At 46.9% G+C, this 15,329-nt stretch overlaps 1 protein-coding gene across 1 annotated transcript; it reads right to left on the bottom strand.

Annotated features, from left to right (window-relative positions):
• Positions 1–742: 742 nt before the first annotated feature.
• TTLL12 (tubulin tyrosine ligase like 12) lies at positions 743–14,952 on the bottom strand. Its single transcript, XM_075275113.1, has 14 exons — positions 14,794–14,952; positions 10,794–10,975; positions 10,438–10,636; positions 9,682–9,841; positions 9,426–9,559; positions 9,192–9,268; positions 7,507–7,623; positions 7,042–7,236; positions 6,812–6,923; positions 5,135–5,286; positions 4,826–4,907; positions 4,256–4,324; positions 2,618–2,756; positions 743–1,527 (listed from the first exon to the last, which is right to left on the bottom strand). The coding sequence occupies exons 1-14, from the start codon at positions 14,950–14,952 to the stop codon at positions 1,376–1,378; spliced, it is 1,929 nt and encodes a 642-aa protein (XP_075131214.1). The 3' UTR covers positions 743–1,375.
• Positions 14,953–15,329: the final 377 nt, after the last annotated feature.

Here is a 15,329-nt window from a genome sequence, read left to right as displayed (position 1 = left end):
ACCTTCCCGGACACTTGAAGTATCTGTGTGCCAAATTTGGTGAAGATCAGTCCAGTCGTTTGGTCGCGCATAAAGGACAGACAGACAAGAATTCATTTTTATAATCTAGAGAGATATAGGCACACAGGGAGAGAGAGAGGATTAAGACTCCAGTCAGGAGATCAGATGTCCCAAATGACAAACTCGGCTCTGCTACATCATCATACACAAGAATAATGCATAAAAAAAAACAAGTTCCTCTAAACTTTTGCCCTCGACTTCCTCGAAGGCCTAACTCGGAGCATAATGATTCCTGAAATCCGCTCCAGATAACATCACGATTTGAGTAACAGCAGAATCTAAATAATTTAATGGTGGCATCAATAGGCATGAAGGATGGGGGGAGGGGTTGTAGAATCACGGCTATATGACAGGTGTCACGTACCGGGTGTATCTTTTGCACAAGCTGCCCCTCCCTCCTGTAGTGAATGTTACACAACACGTAGGGGCGGATCTAGAACCCGGGATGGAAAGGGGCCGGATGAGCTACGAGCAATATTTGAAGATGGCAGAGTAGATTTAATTCCTGCTTGCTGACGGTTTCCCTTTACCTAACCCCGAAAATTTGATTCATTTTACTATTTGCAAATGATCGATCTCTCGCGTTCTGGTTATGCAAGTTTCTAGAAAGGAGTTATACAACCAGGGCTCGCCCGTGCCATCTGGTGGCCATAGAAAGTCATTGCATTCACGGAACTTTCTATTGTGTAACATAACTTTATTTGGTTGAATTTAAGAAAGTAACAAGCGAGTGTAAATCTGGAAAGCAGAGACATCTGTGCGGTGTAGGAAACCGGGAACATGCAACGGGGGGAACTCTCCAGGCTCCTCGGGGTCATAAACGTTGGCCTGGTACTAAATCACAGCTCCAATTCTGCAACGTATCAAAGGGCAAAGCTAAACCGGAAAATATCAGAGACAACCTGACTATACCAAGACCTCATTCCGTATGCCCAAATGAGGAAGGGGAGTTTGTCTTGCTTTGTCTCCCCTTTGGGTAACGCAACTGTAAACAACGGCAAGATTTGATACAGGGCAAATGAACTGTAATAGGGTTGTATAAGATTATCAAGCAAATTCTGATTTCTTTCACAAAAACAGCGCCACCCTTGTCCATAGGCCGCATCAGGTATTGCATTTTCCAAGTCACAAGCTGCAATACCAGACACTGCCTGTAGACTAGACTAGATTTACGATTATCTAATTCCGGAACACCCCTTTAAAAGCAGTAATAAAGTTATGACGTGACCCCGCGGATATTCCGGCCGTGGCCTATGTATGGATATTGCTGGTAGTGGAAAGTCCAGGAAGCTCGCTTCTAATAAAAGCGTCGCCATTAAAGGATGGCGGTCACGTGGCTGTTTTCCGTTTCGTCTAAGAATAGCGTGCTGAAGACGTCGTTGAAAAAAGTCGGATGGTACTTGCAGGCCCTGGCGCAGTCGGGGTTAAAATTGACTTCTAGGATTTGCGGTTGCATCACCCGTTTTCCTGGAAGGAGACAAAAATTTTTTTTAGGATCGTGCCATAAAATCTGAGCGCATATTAGCCGTATTAAAGGGATCCTATCATTAAAACTCAATTTTTTCTCACTACCACGTAGGAATAGCTTTAAGAAAAGCTATTCTTCTCCTACCTTTAGAGGTCTTCTCCGCGCCGCCGTTCGGTAGAAATCCCGGTTTTCTTCGGTATGCAAATGAGTTCTCTCGCAACACTGGGAGCGTCCCCAATGCTGTGAGAGAAATCTCCAGCGCCGCCTCCATCTTCTTCAGTAACGGGTCTTCTTTGCGTCTTCTTCCAGCATTGGCATCAAATTTCTAGACCTAGGGCAAAACCAACTGCACATGCCTGCCGGCCACAAGAAAATGGCCGCTTACACATATCTTGTGGCCGGCAGGCATGCGCAGTCGGCTGCCTGAGGCCTAGAAGTTTGAAGCCACCGCCGGAAGAAGACTAGTTCCTGAAGAAGATGGAGGTGGCGCTGGAGAGTTCTCTCACAGCATTGGGGACGCCCCCAGTGCTGCGAGAGAACTCATTTGCATACCGACGAAAACGGACTCATACCGAACGGCAGCGCGGAGAAGAATAGCCTTTCTTAAGGCTATTCCGACGTGTTAGTGAGAAAATTGAGTTTTAATGATAGGATCCCTTTAATGTCTCTAGCTGATTTTTGGGTATACAGCTCCTATACAGACCAATGCCTCTCCATGGTTACAGGCAATAAACTAGTCCTGGGAGTGGCCTAATCCTGCAGTCATATGTTAGTCTCCGCCTTCTAACTGCAGATGGATAGACGGAAAACGGGGAAGAAGGAATTTGCGCTTAGTGTTTCGATGGTAACAGACTACATAGAAACCCTGTGTAGTCAGCTCTCGATGTCATACCTCCTTTCTGTCCCCTACTCACTTTTGATCAGCAAGAAGTAGGGGGCAGATAGAAGGGAGCATAACCGGGATCAGACTACGTAGGGTTTGCTTGTAGTCTGTAACAGTGGCGACACCACGGTTTTTCACTGTATATACATAATAGACGGTTTGTCTACAGATATAACCGTTTGCCCCAATAGCGCCCGCGACGATACCTTCACTGTCCGTGTCCCACTTTAGCATCAGGTCTATGGCGTAGACGGCTCGGGATGACTGGTAATCGCAGATCCCTAGCGGCGCCGGCTTGGAAGTTGCTGCTTGAAATAATTCTCCGAAGGTTTTAAATATTTCCGTCTGATGGGGAATAAAAGATAACAATGAACGTTCCTTACATACCGTGACTTGTGGAGATATAAAGTACGGCGATATTTCACACAAAACAACCGCTAGGTGGCGCTTTAACTGAATGACAGTGAGGCAGATGGTGGCCATCGCTGTGTGGGAATTTCAACACAACCCTATACAGTGAAATGGGACTGTGTTGCAATTCCCGCTACGATAATAGGGAGGCGCCACAACCCCTTCACTGTAGGCAGCAGTGAGGTCCCGTTACCCAGATCCCGCCAATCAAACGTTGAAGTCAATGGTTATTGTGGTAAAGCCCCCTTTAAAAATAAAGGGTTAAAGAAATATGGCTGCTTTCATCCCAAAATGGCACCACACCCATCCACAGGTTGTGCCTAGTACTGCAGCTAATCTGCATGACTAAATAAAGCTCAGCTGCAATACCTCATAAAAACCTGAGGACAGCCGTGGCACTGTTTTTTGGAAGTGCCACAGGTGAACAACCCCTTTAAAGGGATTCTACCATTAAACTACTTTTTTTTCTAATTACCACGTTGGAATAGCCTTAAGAAAGGCTATTCGTCTCCTACCTTTACACATGGTCTCCGCCGCGCCGTTCCGTAGAAATACCGGTTTTAACCGGTATGCAAATGAGCTCTCCGCAGCAATGAGGGCGGGCCCCAGCGCTGAAAGGCCGATGAGCACGTCCCCATTGCTGCCCAGAGCTCTTTCCTGCGCCGCCTCCTTCCTCTGCAGCAACTCCGCCTCTTCTGGCTTCTCTTGCTCTTGTAGTTCTATACAGGAGCATAGAGAGGCCACCCCAAAATGGCTGCCGGCTCCTGTATTGAACTGCAAGAGCAGCTACCCAAAAATGGCCACCGGCCGGCTCCTGTATTGAACTGCAAGAGCGGCTCTTGCAGTTCAATACAGGAGCTGGCCGGCGGCCATTTTTGGGTGGCCTCTCTATGCTCCTGTATACAACTACAAGAGCAAGAGAAGCCAGAAGAGGCGGAGTTGCTGCAGAAGAAGGAGACGGCGCAGGAAAGAGCTCTCGGGCAGCAATGGGGATGCGCTCATCGGCCTTTCAGCGCTGGGGCCCGCCCTCATTGCTGCAGAGAGCTCATTTGCATACCGATTAAAACCGGTATTTCTACGGAACGGCGCGGCGGAGACCACGTCTAAAGGTAAGAGACGAATAACCTTTCTTAAGGCTATTCCGACGTGTTCATTAGAAAAAAAGGTAGTTTAATGGTAGAATCCCTTTAAGCGCCATTAAAGTCATATTTTAGCCTCTGTTCACACCGTTTTTTGTGTTGGTTGCAATGGGATTAGTCAGGATTTATTAGGAATGATCACACGGTCCACATGCGCCTGCTCCTTTAAAGTGAATGGGGATGGGCTGCAATACCACAAGCGGCCTGAAGACAAGGGTGGCGCTGTTTTGGTAGATTGCAGACATGTTTTTCCACTCTTGTGCCATTGACGAGACTCGGTCAGATATCACCTACCTCGATAGACTTCCAGGGATACTCCGGATATTGCTTCTCAAACATGGTGATAAACTCATCGCAGTGAATCTACAACACAAATACATAGAAGATTATACAACGTAGAAATACTGTAATATATAAATCACACAAAGTGTACAATTCTGGGGGAGCAGTGGGGGGCTGGGGCTGCAGGAATAACACAGGATGACAGGGTCAGACTACATAGGCCTCGCTTGTAGTCTGGAACCATGGAGACACCTAGGTTATATACACATCAGGGTAGGCCCTCCCAGCCTAGGGGCCTGTATAATAAGTTATTCTTACCTGCCCATTCAATAAAACTTTATTATTAACCCCATAACGAAGAGCGACACGATTTTGTCAATTTGCTCACGTGGCGATTTGAATTTTTACCAAAAATCATAAGGCCAGCTATGCGGTACTGAAGGACCAACATTATAAGCGAGTATACTGGCGTTACGTATCCAACCGCTACAACACCACTGCTCCAAGCATAGGAAGGATGCCGCCTGCCAGGGGTAGTGGTGGGTTGGCAGTACCCTCTATAGTCACGGATAGTCAGGTCACCTGCTTCAGCTGCACGTGGGACGCGTAGTTCATGACAGTGAAATGCTTCTCGTAGTCGTCTAAGTCATCCAGTGAGAACGGCCTGTACGGAACAAAGGAACCCAAGTCAGTCAAAATGGAGGAAAGAGCCTCAAGAGATAGAACAGGGGGCAATGGCCTAGACTAGAGAATACCGGGACAATGACGTCTGGGGAGCCATAGGTGGGTGCAGACCCTGACTCTATACAGAATTATGCCAAGGATGGATGGATAGATAGATAGATAGATAGATAGATAGATAGATAGATAGATAGATAGATAGATAGATACCTGTTAGCAAATCTAAGCCAGAAGACATTGTAGGCAAAGAGCTTGAGAGGTCGTACGGAGCGGAGCAGCACTATATAACGGATGTCAAATTTCACCATTCCAACGTCATTCCGATGAAAGAGAACCGGATTCTCCACATACTTTGACACAACCTGATAAATATAGAAATCAGTAAAGGATAAGTAATGTAATAGTGAGCGCAGCTCTGAAGTATAGTACAGGATGTAACTCAGCATCAGTACAGGATAAGTAATGTAATGTATGTACACAGTGACTGTACCAGCAGAATAGTGAGCGCAGCTCTGGAGTATAATACAGGATAAGTAATGTAATGTATGTACACAGTGACTGTACCAGCAGAATAGTGAGCGCAGCTCTGGAGTATAATACAGGATAAGTAATGTAATGTATGTACACAGTGACTGTACCAGCAGAATAGTGAACGCAGCTCTGGAGTATAATACAGTAATGTAATGTATGTACACAGTGACTGTACCAGCAGAATAGTGAGCGCAGCTCTGGAGTATAATACAGTAATGTAATGTATGTACACAGTGACTGTACCAGCAGAATAGTGAGCGCAGCTCTGTAGTATAATACAGTAATGTAATGTATGTACACAGTGACTGTACCAGCAGAATAGTGAGCGCAGCTCTGGAGTATAATACAGTAATGTAATGTATGTACACAGTGACTGTACCAGCAGAATAGTGAGCGCAGCTCTGGAGTATAATACAGTAATGTAATGTATGTACACAGTGACTGTACCAGCAGAATAGTGAGCGCAGCTCTGGAGTATAATACAGTAATGTAATGTATGTACACAGTGACTGTACCAGCAGAATAGTGAGCGCAGCTCTGTAGTATAATACAGGATAAGTAATGTAATGTATGTACACAGTGACTGCACCAGCAGAATAGTGAGCACAGCTCTGGAGTATAATACAGTATAAGTAATGTAATGTATGTACACAGTGACTGCACCAGCAGAATAGTGAGCGCAGCTCTGGAGTATAATACAGGATAAGTAATGTAATGTATGTACACAGTGACTGCATCAGCAGAATAGTGAGTGCAGCTCTGGAGTATAATACAGGATAAGTAATGTAATGTATGTACACAGTGACTGTACCAGCAGAATAGTGAGCGCAGCTCTGGAGTATAATACAGGATAAGTAATGTAATGTATGTACACAGTGACTGTACCAGCAGAATAGTGAGCGCAGCTCTGGAGTATAATACAGTAATGTAATGTATGTACACAGTGACTGCATCAGCAGAATAGTGAGTGCAGCTCTGGAGTATAATACAGGATAAGTAATGTAATCTATGTACACAGTGACTGCACCAGCAGAATAGTGAGCGCAGCTCTAGAGTATAATACAGGATAAGTAATGTAATGTATGTACACAGTGACTGCACCAGCAGAATAGTGAGCGCAGCTCTGGAGTATAACACAAGATACGTCATGTAATATCTTTACACAGTGACTCACCCTTATATTTATACATAAACTGCAGGACTGTGTTCACAGATGAATAAATCCTTTAAGATGTTAGAAATTATATACACACACTGGGTGCCAAAATGCCAATAGACTAATGTCCTTGGGTCAGTGCCAGTATAGGAAGGAGATGGTTACATGATAGAACTTGAGACATTAGGGTTCAGACAAACCTTTGGCGTGCTCTCTCGCTGACGTATGATATAAGACAGGTTGGTTGTGACATGCGTGTCCAGACTGCGGGCTAGGTTCCATGGCTTGCAAATCCAGTGATTGTCTTCTCCTCTGCAGAGACAATGGCGTACAGGGTGGTTCCCTCAGCAGCAAATATTTAACTTGGGCCTCTGGATCATTCGCACCCCAGAGCTTTAGACAATCGCCCCATACAGTCGCTGAGTCTTACCTTTCCTCCCGCTGCTTGAAGTAGCTGATAAACTGCGGGAGTTCAGTCTTCAGATTAAAAGTACGTGGCAGCCATTTTGGACCTTCAGCTCCTCCAATCCTTCTGGAAATGGAGGCCAGGCAATCCTTTACAGTCAATAGATTCTCACACGGGAACTGGTTGAGTAAGACATGAGGTCTCTCTGCGCTGAGTTTCCTACAATGATAAAAGTAGGTTACGTAGAGGAGAGTAACAGGATCCGAAGAAATAATGGCGGTTGTAACAGCTTCTATGCAGATCTATGTGTCTCCACGACTCCACTACAACTAGAACATGTGTAGTCTGACCCTACAGTTATAGTCTATTCTATATGTAATCTCCATTTTTGTTTATGGCCTTGTTTCGGGACTGAGAAGACGGCAGATTCATGGAAGAGGCCCGAGCTAGATCCCCCCTACTCGAGCACCCACCCCCTCCCCCACTTACTTGTAATCTTTGAAGTGGGAGAAGTTGAAGAGAATATCGGCTTCTTTCTCGTTGTTTGTGAATACAAATCGAGGATGATTGACGCCGTTCAGGACTTGCTGCATATCTGTGTAAACTCTGACGGAAGAAGAAGGGTTATATTAGGTTACTTTAAGGAGCTTTCTATAAATTTACAAGGGTATGTCATCAGTATCGCATGGGAGGGGGTCTGACGTCCGACACTCACCAATCGGCTGACTAATGGGGCTGTGGTGCTAGGAAGAGTATCACGTCCTAGTTATTGTCTACAAGGCACAACATCCAACATTTTACTGTAGGGCAGGACCCTCAGGGTGAGCTGATCGGTGGGGGTGCTGCAAGCCGGAGCCTCTGTGACCTGATATTAAAAGTCATTTTTTCAGGCCTACCACGTAGGAATAGCCTTAAGAAAGGCTATTCTTCCCCTACCTTTAGATGTGCTCTCCGCGCCGCCGTTGCGGTGATATTCCCAGTTTTCATCATGGGCAAATGAGTCTCCAGACAGCACTGGGGGCGGTCCCTGTGCTGCCTGCAGACTCTCCAGCAACGCCCTCTATCTTGTTCTCACGACCGCCTCTACTCCGCGTCTCCCCGCCTTTAGATGTCTTGTCCACACCGCCGTTCCGGTGACATTCCTGGTTTGCAGTGATACCCTCCATCTTCTTCCTCTTGCGACCGCCTCTTCTCCACGTCTTCAACTGAAAGCGCCGACTGCGCATGTACGGCGGCCATTTTCCTGTGGCCTCATATGTGATTGTCCGTTTGGCCGTCACACATGCGCAGTCGGCGCTTTCGGTTGAAGACGCAGAGAAGAGGTGGTCGCAAGAAGATGATCAAGGCCGTTGCTGCAAACCGGGAACATCACCGGAACGGCGGCGCAGAGAAGACATTTATAGGTAGAGGAAGAATAGCCTTTCTTAAAGAGGACCTTTCATCACTTGCGGTTTTATATACCGCTAGAAAGTCGACAGTGTGCTGAGTTCAGCGCACTGTCGGCTTTCACGATATGTGCGCCAGATGAAGAGCTATCGGTGCCGTTACCGTAGCTCTTCACGGTCAGTCAGGGACGCCCTTCTTCACAGCAGCGCCTATAACACTATACTGAGAGAACTAGGGGGGGGCGTTCCAACTGAGCATGTGTGGCGGCCATTTTCCTGTGTCCAAACGGACAATCACATATACGGCCACAGGAAAATGGCTGCCACACATGCTCAGTCGACGCTTTCTAGTGGTATATAAAACCGCATGCGCCCCAAGTGAGGATATTCCGATGTGCTAGGCCTGAAAAAAGGATTCTAATGATAGAATCCCTTTAAGGAGGAACTCCCAACTTATATGGTATATCGCCAAGATATGTCACCACTTATTATGGGCAGGGGTCCTACTTCCAGGTTACCCAGCATGAAGGGGACATGGCGCTGAGTTAGCACTGCTATCTATACAGTCGGGAGGCTGAGGAGTCAATGTATACGGGGCCGCATTGCCAGGATGAGTGAGGGGCCCAGAGGTCAGACCCCCAATGATCATACAGTGATTCTATTACATTTTAAGATGGGAGTACCCCTTTAAAGGCCCAGGTACAAGATACTTTACTAAACGGGTTATACACAAAAAAAATTGTATTCGCCATTCCGAGAAATAAGTCACCGATAGTCGAGAAAACTTACTTAAAAACTTTACTCTTGTCGTGTAGTGAAGGCTCCACAGGCGAAGGCAGAGATTCTTTATTCTCAGCAAAAATAGCCTAAAAATAAGTTACAAAAAAAAAAATTCTCCAAGCAAAGTCATAAAGATAATAGGTGGGGTATAGTACACGATGATAGTATGGGGGGTGTACCACTAGGGGGCAATACTAGTAGAATAAACCCCACCCTAGGGTTATTCAAAATGGCCGACAGTACCTGATAATGGGCCTCAGAGGGCTCCGGGGTTTGGTGGTTGATGTTGGTAACGTCTACCGGCTGCCAAGGTAAGAGCAGACAGCTCCGTATTAATGGGTCGCTCTCTCCGTAGGCAAAGTCGCGCGAGACTTCCTCTGTAAAAGCACAACAAAAACACTGAACGAGAGAAGGGATTCGATTAAAACCCTTGATATATTTTGACAGTGATGATGAAGGCAGGGTGTCCCTTTAAGTAAGTACCGTCATGACTACGTACCTCCGTTGCTCATGTCCCGGAGGGGCCACAGTATGGTGTACGCCAGCTGATGGGGGATGTAATAAAATGGCGCAGTACCGAAAGTTGGCTCTTCCGAGTGCTGAATCCGAGACCCAAATTCGTCCATTATATACCAGACCGGAACCTTCTCTTCGGCGGTCTGTGAAGAGAAGTGCGCAAGGTAAAAAAATTTTAAAAAGCCACAATACCTAGAACGGGGCGGGCGATGTAATATCTCCATCACCGGGGGCAGAGATTTCATTAGTCAGATCCTCAACTGACTGGGTTGTCTGGGATTAGAAAAAAAATGGTTTTCCCTTTGTCTCAAACAGCGCCACCTATGTTCTCAGGTGACATCCAGTACTGCAATTCAGAGCCATTTTTCTAATCTTGGACTATCTCTTTAAACAAGGGTTAACTGGATAACTTGCTACAACCCCTTTTACTCATAGAAGACATATATGACACTGGAGTATATACTGGAGTATATATGTAGCATACAGCACTGTAAACATACAGCGCCACCTGCAGTCAATCCCTCCGTTACCCCCAGCGATCAGACATTGACAACCTTCCTGCCCCTTTAAAGGTGTCATTCAGGACTAGGATATTGATTTTGCAGCTTCTTCTTTGCTACATGCCGAGCACAGCGCCATACATTGTATGGTGGCTGTGCTTAGTATTACCGCTAGTCCATTCATTTCAATGGGAACGTGGTCATGCGACCGATGGATTTGATAAGTGATGTCATCTTACCCCATGTGACAACTGATACGTCTGGTTATATTTCCACATTTCCTTCAGAACCATCTCCACCACGTCTGGATCTGGAACTTCTCCATGAAACTCTATGCCCATGAGGTTGGCCATACGGTGCAGGAGGCCGGGAACTTCTATGAGCTGGTGGCGAGCGTGCTCCATGCGGTAAGTCCAAGCATGGTCAATGAGGAATATGCTGGAAAAACAAAGAAAAAGAAATGATGTTGCTTCATTAAAGGCCATGTCCAACCTGCACACAACCTTAAGATGGACAAACGATGCCTTCAGACAACCCCTTTAAGATCCCCCAACCCATCTATAAGAAGAAGTACACTCCTCATCAGGTAACGCACCAGTTAGGGTCAGTGGCGCTCAGCCCGTGCTCATAGGTGACAATTACTTTGAAAGATGGTTCATTCCCAGGGTTTGGATTTTTCTTCAGCTCTCTTTCAATTTCTGCCTGTTCTTCATCCTCCTCTTCCTCCTCGGCCTCCTCCACCTGCATTATCCCAAACATCTCGCCAGCATCAAAGACCTACAAGAGAAAGTAAAGATGTCTTGGGTTACTCACTGCCATCTCCTTCGCCGGTACAAGATAAGTAATGTAATGTATGTACACAGTGACTGTACCAGCAGAATAGTGAGCGCAGCTCTGGAGTATAATACAGGATAAGTAATGTAATGTATGTACACAGTGACTGCACCAGCAGAATAGTGAGTGCAGCTCTGGAGTATAATACAGGATAAGTAATGTAATGTATGTACACAGTGATTGTACCAGCAGAATAGTGAGTGCAGCTCTGGAGTATAATACAGGATAAGTAATGTAATGTATGTACACAGTGACTGCACCAGCAGAATAGTGAGTGCAGCTCTGGAGTATAATACAGGATAAGTAATGTAATGTATGTACACAGTGACTGCACCAGCAGAATAGTGAGCGCAGTTCTGGAGTATAATACAGGATAAGTAATGTAATGTATGTACACAGTGACTGCACCAGCAGAATAGTGAGCACAGCTCTGGAGTATAATACAGGATAAGTAATGTAATGTACACTCACCGGCCACTTTATTAGGTACACCTGTCCAACTGCTCGTTAACACTTAATTTCTAATCAGCCAATCACATGGCGGCAACTCAGTGCATTTAGGCATGTAGACATGGTCAAGACAATCTCCTGCAGTTCAAACCGAGCATCAGTATGGGGAAGAAAGGTGATTTGAGTGCCTTTGAACGTGGCATGGTTGTTGGTGCCAGAAGGGCTGGTCTGAGTATTTCAGAAACTGCTGATCTACTGGGATTTTCACGCACAACCATCTCTAGGGTTTACAGAGAATGGTCCGAAAAAGAAAAAACATCCAGTGAGCGGCAGTTCTGTGGGCGGAAATGCGTTGTTGATGCCAGAGGTCAGAGGAGAATGGCCAGACTGGTTCGAGCTGATAGAAAGGCAACAGTGACTCAAATAGCCACCCGTTACAACCAAGGTAGCCAGAAGAGCATCTCTGAACGCCGCACAGTCGAACTTTGAGGCTACAGATGGGCTACAGCAGCAGAAGACCACACCGGGTGCCACTCCTTTCAGCTAAGAACAGGAAACTGAGGCTACAATTTGCACAAGCTCATCGAAATTGGACAATTGAAGATTGGAAAAACGTTGCCTGGTCTGATGAGTCTCGATTTCTGCTGCGACATTCGGATGGTAGGGTCAGAATTTGGCGTCAACGACATGAAAGCATGGATCCATCCTGCCTTGTATCAACGGTTCAGGCTGGTGGTGGTGGTGTCATGGTGTGGGGAATATTTTCTTGGCACTCTTTGGGCCCCTTGGTACCAATTGAGCATCGTTGCAACGCCAAAGCCTACCTGAGTATTGTTGCTGACCATGTCCATCCCTTTATGACCACAATGTACCCAACATCTGATGGCTACTTTCAGCAGGATAATGCAATGCCATGTCATAAAGCTGGAATCATCTCAGACTGGTTTCTTGAACATGACAATGAGTTCACTGTACTCCAATGGCCTCCACAGTCACCAGATCTCAATCCAATAGAGGAGCATCTTTGGGATGTGGTGGAACGGGAGATTCGCATCATGGATGTGCAGCCGACAAATCTGCGGCAACTGTGTGATGCCATCATGTCAATATGGACCAAAATCTCTGAGGAATGCTTCCAGCACCTTGTTGTATCTATGCCACGAAGAATTGAGGCAGTTCTGAAGGCAAAAGGGGGTCCAACCCGTTACTAGCATGGTGTACCTAATAAAGTGCCGGTGAGTGTATGTACACAGTGACTGCACCAGCAGAATAGTGAGCGCAGCTCTGGAGTATAATACAGGATTTATAATACAAGACTTTTTCTCTTTAAGGAATTACTGGGAGGGGTTGTAATCTAAGCCCCAATTTGCGTAACCTTCATGTATATAGGTCTCCTAATCGTACATGACACATCTACAGTATAATTCGTGCCAAGACTGAGGGCTCAGGTAACATGCCAGGGCCTGGCACTAAACCTGCAGGAACATGGATTACATATAAACACTCCTCAGAGTCACACTCCTATTTTGGGTTTCATTAGGGCCTCCGAGGAGATCCCACCAAACAGGAAGTCTTCTGCGCGCTGCGAAATGCAGACCCCAATATTTGTGGGTATCTGACCTCAGAGGCCTCTATGGCTGAGGTTATATTCTGTATATTCAGGAGAAATCTCATCCCGGCTGCTGAGTTGACAAACCCCATTAATAATAGGCTCATAATGTGCCCTCAAGGTCAGAGAAATCACAGGATAGATCACGTATCAGGTGCGAAGCGACTTCTTCAAATTGGAGCTTCACCTCGGGAGATGCTATAAAGGACGTACAGATCAGGGAACTGCACGTACAGCGCATTGGCTCGCACCGCGGACTCTACAGCTGAATCATCCATGGCAAGAGCGAGCAGGGCGATTTTCTGCTTCAATCCTTACCTCCCATTAGTAACCGTCTTCTGTACATTGAGGATGGAATTTGGTGCCAGTTTTGAGGCAGAAATTACACCGTGTGAACATACCCTTAGGTATACAGAGACTATCTGCCAGTAAATGCAAGGATCAGACAATTTGGGCACCAGCCTTATGTGCCACGCTAAATAGGATGAGCCCCTTTTAGATTTGGGCTCTTGTGACTCCTGCTTTAACTTGAAGGGTTTGTCACATTATGGATGCTTATCCTTATAGGGACTCTGATATACTTATAGGGACCCCGATATCCTTATAGGGACTCCGATATCCTTATAGGGACTCCGATATCCTTATAGGGACTCCGATATCCTTATAGGGACTCCGATATCCTTATAGGGACTCCGATATCCTTATAGGGACTCCGATATCCTTATAGGGACCTCCGATATCCTTATAGGGACTCCGATATCCTTATAGGGACTCCGATATCCTTATAGGGACCCCGATATCCTTATAGGGACTCCGATATCCTTACAGGGACCTCGATATCCTTATAGCGACTCCGATATCCTTATAGGGACCTCGATATCCTTATAGGGACTCCGATATCCTTATAGGGACTCCGATATCCTTATAGGGACTCCGATATCCTTACAGGGACCTCGATATCCTTATAGCGACTCTGATATCCTTATAGGGACCCCGATATCCTTATAGGGACTCCGATATCCTTATAGGGACTCCGATATCCTTATAGGGACTCCGATATCCTTATAGGGACTCCGATATCCTTATAGGGACTCCGATATCCTTATAAGTGTCATATTGCTGGCTTCCGGCCATCGGGTCCTGTAGTGATCAAGGGAAGTTTAGGGGGACTTCTGGTACCCCATACTCCTGATCACTGAGGGTCCTGCAGGTTAGACCCCAGCGATATGACATTTATCCCTCATCTTGCGCCTAGGGGGCATAAGCGTTCTTAATGGCACAACCCCTTTAGAATTTAGGATACGGCTCCTTGGTAACATTGACTATGTGACTTTGGGCATAACTGTATGTATATGGCGACTTTGAAAGTGATGCAAATCCTTAGAGCCAAAAGTGGCTGCTGCGGCGCCACCGTGTGACCTGTGGTTGTCAGATGTCACTGCAACATAAATAGACATGACACCACAAGTCACAGACGGTTCTGCATACGACTAGCCAGCCCGGCACATTATTACACAATTTATGTCAGGTGATCAAATTACTTATTAAACATGTGAGCCCTGCTGTCAGTGACAGTGGCTTGTGTCATGGGGTGCAGCTGTCACCCCCACCTGTCACAGGTGTCACCCCCTAATCCTCAGCCCCTCACTCCTATACAGACTTGTGCCCCGGCACCCCCTAGTGTGCAGCCACCCCCGCCTACCTCTGCCTCCAGCTTGCGGTGCAGGCTCTGCCAGTAGAGCTGGGGCACCCCTGATGCCACGAGGGCCCCCTGGTGCAGGGCCACGAACTGAGAGTAGCCCTCATCCTGCTGCTGGGAGCCGGGCTCGGCCATGCTGCCTCGGACTGGAGCTCTGAGCATGCGGGAGGGGAAGCGGATTATGGGAGGAGGCTGCAGCCTCTGCCCGCCCTGTCAGTACAGGCGGCCGCCCCGACACCGGCTCACATGGCCAGGCCGAGAGTCCCGAGCCGCCCTGCGCTTAGTCTGCCCTCACTACTGCGGACACAGCAAACATGGCCGGCCATACAGCCCAGCTAGTGCCCCAATAAGTGCCCGGTCATACAGCCCTCCATACTGCCCCAATAAGTGCCCGGTCATACAGCCCTCCATACTGCCCAGCTAGTGCCCCAATAAGTGCCCGGTCATACAGCCCTCCATACTGCCCCAATAAGTGCCCGGTCATACAGCCCTCCATACTGCCCCAATAAGTGCCCGGTCATACAGCCCTCCATACTGCC

This window comes from Leptodactylus fuscus, chromosome 5, assembly GCF_031893055.1.
Source record: "Leptodactylus fuscus isolate aLepFus1 chromosome 5, aLepFus1.hap2, whole genome shotgun sequence".
Taxonomy (NCBI): Eukaryota; Metazoa; Chordata; class Amphibia; order Anura; family Leptodactylidae; genus Leptodactylus; species Leptodactylus fuscus.
This window is presented reverse-complemented; position numbering and strand designations above follow the sequence as displayed.

Excerpts from the sequence above, each read along its gene's own strand:
- TTLL12 (XM_075275113.1), bottom strand. The coding sequence starts at position 14,952 with ATGCTCAGAGCTCCAGTCCGAGGCAGCATGGCCGAGCCCGGCTCCCAG. Across the intron at positions 9,560-9,681 it reads CCGGGACATGAGCAACGGAG|AGGAAGTCTCGCGCGACTTT; the intron begins GTACGTAGTCAT and ends GTGCTTTTACAG. Across the intron at positions 7,237-7,506 it reads TCCCACTTCAAAGATTACAA|GAAACTCAGCGCAGAGAGAC; the intron begins GTAAGTGGGGGA and ends TTATCATTGTAG.